The following is a 5013-nucleotide window of genomic DNA, read 5'->3' as shown; positions in this document are numbered from 1 at the left end:
CCTGTTTTACCTTTGCCGAAATGTCTTGTAACCGGGATTCCGAGTCTGATCGGGTCTTCCCGCTAGAAGGAATATCCTTCGTTGACCGTGAGAGCTTGTGATGGGCTAAGTTGGGACACCCCTGCAGGGATTTGAACTTTCGAAAACCGTGTCCGCGGTTATGGGCAGATGGGAATTTATTAATGTCCGGTTATAGAGAGCTTGACACTTGACTTAATTAAAATGCATCAACCGCGTGTGTAGCCGTGATGATCTCTTTTCGGCGGAGTCCGGGAAGTGAACACGGCTTTGGTGTTATGCTTGAAGGTAAGTAGTTCTAGGATCACTTCTTGATCTTTGTAGCTTCTTGACCGTGCTTTGCCTTCTCTTCTCGCTCTCATTTGCGTATGTTAACCACCATATATGCTAGTGCGTGCTGCAGGTCCACCTCACTACCTTTTCCTACCCATAAGCTTAAATAGTCTTGATCGCGAGGGTATGAGATTGTTGAGTCCCCGTGACTCACATATTACTTCCAAAACCAGTTGCAGGTGCTGATAATACCAGTGCAGATGTCGCAGCTGAGCTCAAGTGGGAGCTCGATGAAGTTCGTGTTCGTGGTATTGTTTCGTTTCCAGTTGATCAGTAGTGGAGCCCAGTTGGGGCGATCGGGGATCTATTGCATTAGGGGTTGTCTTTATTTTGGTTCCGTAGTCGGACCTTGATTGTAGTATGGATGATGTAAAGTTATATTCTTGTATTGTGTGAAGTGGCGATTGTAAACCAACTCTTTATCTTTATCTTATTCGGTACATGAGATGTGTAAAGATTACCCCTCTTGCACATGCCTACAATGCGGTTATGCCTCTAAGTCGTGCTCCGACACGTAGGAGATATAGCCGCATCGTGGGTATTACACTTACAAACATTACCAGTACATTGCATGCATTATTACATTTTACATTACATTCGTATAAATCCAAACAAATTATGTCGATCGTCCTGGTCCCACGCTACACACCTAATTCTTGCGTGTGGACGGAGAAGCACTTGATTCAGCTGTAATTTATTTTCACCCTAATTTAACTAGGAATATAGTAGAAATAATTCAGACACGCATAGAGATTGGGACGATCACTGAGACTCCCAGGCGCCGAGCGCGCGCCTGGGCGTGGGCTTGGGTTTGCTGTCCGTCTTGACGGCGTAGGATGCCTCCATGGCGATGCCGCAGAGCCCGCCTTCGGCACCGGAATCCTTCTCCACCCTGATGTACCCCTTCTCCCCCCACGACGGGCCCCACGAGTTCTTCACCGTCCAGTACGCCTTGCCGTCCTCCGCCACGCCGTACCCGACCACCGCGACGCCGTGGTCCAGCTCTGTTCCACACTCACCGGTGAACACCCCCTCGGAGTAGAACATGAACGCCTTCCCGCTGGCATCGATGCCCACGGACACGGGCTGGTTCGCCACGGCCTTGGCCAGCGCCTCCTCGCTGTTGGCCGGCACGTCCTGGTGTCCGTCGATGTGCACCACCATGGGGGAGCTCTTGGCCACCTTCGCGGCTTTGCAGGTGCCGTTGGCAGCCCGGTACGGGTAGGCGGCCTCGGTGGTGAGCCCGCCGTTTTTCTTGATGTACTCAAAGGCGTTGTCCATGAGCCCGCCCTCGCACCCGTCGTTGTCCGCCGTGTCGCAGTCGATGAGCTCCTGCTCCGACAGCGACACCAGCTTCCCGGTTCGGATGGCGTTGATGCCTTCCACGGACACCACGGTGGAGAAAGCCCAGCAGCTGCCGCACTTGCCCTGGTTCTTGACGCCGGTCACCGCGCCCTTCTGGCGCCAGTCCACGGACCGCGGCAGGTCCGACACGTTCACGGCGGCGTACATGAACCCCGGGACCGACGGTGGCGTGGCGGGGCCGTCGCGGCGGCGGTCGCTGACGCGGGAGCCGGCGAAGGTGGCGCGGAACTCGGCCTGGCTCATGTCGCCGAAGCGGTTGAGGCGGAGGCGGTAGGGGCGGTCGCCGCGCTTGTTGTGGGAGTGGATGAAGTGGACGTTGGACTTGAAGGTGCCGAAGCGGCGGTGCTTCTCAGCGTGGTGGCGGGGCACGCGGTGCGCGGTCTGCCACCGCTCGTACAGGTCCCACAGCGCCTCCTCCGACTCCAGGTCATTGTCCTCGAGCGGGATGGCGCCGCACAGCTCCACTGCTGCCACGGCCAGCACCGCCACCACCATGGACGCCACCAGAAGCTTCTTGCTGAGCTGCCCCATCGTGCTGCTCTGCTCTACCGCCGGTACACCACGAGCTGTAGTGGCTACCTTTGTACTGCAGACCTAGCAGCTGCTTGGGGGCTAGTTAGCTTCGAGTGTGAGATGATGATGGTGGAAGAGAAGGGAGGAGGCGTATTTATAGGTGGAGATCGTCCGACCGATCGAGCACCGAGGAGTGTGGAGAAGCTTTGCATGCAAGCAAGCAGGGAGTTAGAGGCAGAACGGTGCTGCTCCGGCGATCTGCTTTGCGGCGGGAAAGACACGAGGAGGTTTAAAACTTTAAATGGCGGTAACAGAAAGCTGAGCGGAGCGGTGTCAGACTCTGCTCGAGGTGGTTGCGGCTTGCTCCCAAGTTGCGTTCGGCGGTGATATTTGGGAGGCGACGAAGATTCATCGCCGGGTGCAGGCATGATTCATTCGTATGTTTGGGTCACTTGATCACCGCCGGCTGTGATAGCCTGCTGATCGTAGGTGTGTAGTTCCGTGGATGCTACGCCGTAGAACTGGTAGATGCAGTTACTGGTGAATGCTTCATCGCGTAGTACGTACGTACCCCTACGGCTGTTGTGCTTGGGATGGCAGTTGAGTCTGTCGAGAGGATCAAGCACGGTATTGATGGCGGTGGAGGAGTCCGAGGTGCTCCGCCACTGTATTAACTACACCGGTCGGCCGGCCGGCGGCTCGTCGGGGTAGTCTGCGGCGCGGCGGTTGTTTGCGTTCACTCTGTTCCCACTCTCAAGAGGCGGACGACTGTGGGTAGGCTGCTCCGTCTAGTACTACACGTTTTCCGCTCTCTTTTTACTCCGAACCGCTATTTCTTATCTTATCTTATCTTACCTACTCCCTCCTTCCATCTATATAGAGCCTAGTGCGTTTTTTGAGGCTGACTTTGATCAAATATTAGAGCAATAATATATGACATGCAACTTACACAAAGCACACCGTTAAATTTATGTGTGAAAGGAGCTTTCAATGATATAATTTTCACATTGTGCATGTCATGTACTATTAATCTTGTCAATGGTCAAAGGCGGTCTTAAAAAACGCATTAGGCCCTATATAGATGAAAGGAGGGAGTACTAATAAAGCACGGATTGTTTCTGCTCGTCCGTCACGCCATTTTTACAAATAAACCCCTCAGTTTTCTGTAAATCAACCCGCAGTACACGTTTAAGTTATAATGGAACCGTTTTTTCTCATTTTCTCAGAAAACCCCCTGACGTTTTAGACAATCAACCCTCCGTCCATATTTAAGTCAACCAAAACGCTTTTTTTAGTTTTAACAGAAAACCCCTTGACATTTCGGTTAATCAATCTACAGTTTATGTAAAATAAGATTATTCATATCTTTTAAACCGTAACTTAAATTTTAACATGTTATATATGAAACTTGATTAAAAAAATATGTAGAATCTAAATATGAAGTTATTTTTAGCTGTTAAATATTGCTAAAATATAATTTTTGGTGCAAACTTAATATATAGTGTACGGTCTGTTTTTTTGTACCGTCGGTGATTCAAATTGCAAATAAACATCTATTAAAACCAGAGTGAGAGAAAAAACATCGAGAACCATGCATACACAACTATGAAAAACCTTGCGGGAAAAAACAACATACTTTTTATCTTATTCCAAGCGAGTGTGCGCACGTGCGCGCGCGCAAAAAAGAAAGACATTAAGACTAACCGTATTCAAACGTGTTTTCATTGTATGAGCACAGAGGTCACTGTCAGCAACACAAATGTGATGTCATGTGAAACTAAAAGACGTAGGCCTATTAATGTCTTGAGTCATGGTTATTGGGTTAAGACTGTGTGTTATTTTCTTTCCCGTTGCAATGCACGGGCTTTTTTTTCGAGCGAGTGTGTGAGTATAGAGGAAATACAAATGTGATGTCATGTGAAACTAAAAGACGCGGGCCTATTAAGGTCTTGAGTCATGGTTATTGGGTTAAGAACGTGTGTTATTTTCTTTCCCGTTGCAACGCACGGGTTTTTTTTGTTAGTAATTACTAATAAACGAAGTATCACTCGGTTCGTTTCACATATTGAAATCTATAAAAAGACTTATATCATCGTATGTAGTTCATATTGAAATCTTTAAAAAGATTTGTATTTAGGAACGAAGGGAGTATACTTGTATATACATGTGAAAACTATCATAAAGACCGTGTCCAATTTGTTCAAGAACCCCAAATAGAAACATATTACAAATAAGTCCTTTGGGGTCCATGCAAACAACTAGATCTGAAACCGCCTTCGACCATCAGCATCGTTAGACGCACACCAGAGGAAGACATAGAACACCAACAAACCAAAATCCAGACCAATGCCATAGCCTTGAAGGTGTGAGAGCCGAAGACCAGACCTGCAGAATAGGCACTTGGCGATGTGGCGTGTCGGCCGAGGATGTTCCCCACGCCAACATGGATCCAGTTTTGATAAATCCCGCCGTCGTTGTCAAGAAAGAACGCCAGATCCGCCCCATCGGGCCAGCAACCTTGAACCAGCACCTACATATCCCTTTTGCCGACGCTGCCTTGAATGGCAACACCTGCCAGACACAGGAAACATAAAGCTCACCGCTCCGAACAAACGGCGAGCAGACAAGGCCATCGGCTCAACGGCGTCGTCGGAGAGAGCGTCACCATGGTGAGAAGAGACCGAAGTCATCTTATTCAACGAAACACCAACCTCACCGAACAGTGAAACAGGGCTACTAGACGAAGACAAGGCTCTAAATCTATGGACTAACTGAAAATGAAGC

At 49.5% G+C, this 5013-nt stretch overlaps 1 protein-coding gene across 1 annotated transcript; it reads right to left on the bottom strand.

Moving 5' to 3' along the window:
• Positions 1 to 864: 864 nt before the first annotated feature.
• On the bottom strand, positions 865 to 2247 carry LOC119272565 (cysteine proteinase EP-B 2-like). Its single transcript, XM_037554032.1, has one exon. The coding sequence runs from the start codon at positions 2245 to 2247 to the stop codon at positions 1114 to 1116; it is 1134 nt and encodes a 377-aa protein (XP_037409929.1). The 3' UTR covers positions 865 to 1113.
• Positions 2248 to 5013: the final 2766 nt, after the last annotated feature.

This window comes from Triticum dicoccoides, chromosome 3A (assembly GCF_002162155.2).
Source record: "Triticum dicoccoides isolate Atlit2015 ecotype Zavitan chromosome 3A, WEW_v2.0, whole genome shotgun sequence".
NCBI classification, from domain to species: domain Eukaryota; kingdom Viridiplantae; phylum Streptophyta; class Magnoliopsida; order Poales; family Poaceae; genus Triticum; species Triticum dicoccoides.
Note: the sequence above shows the minus strand (reverse complement) of the source record. Positions and strands in the feature narration are given on the sequence as shown.

Bases quoted from the DNA above. Each gene is read 5' to 3' on its own strand.
- LOC119272565 (XM_037554032.1), bottom strand. From the start codon at position 2,247: ATGGGGCAGCTCAGCAAGAAGCTTCTGGTGGCGTCCATGGTGGTGGCG.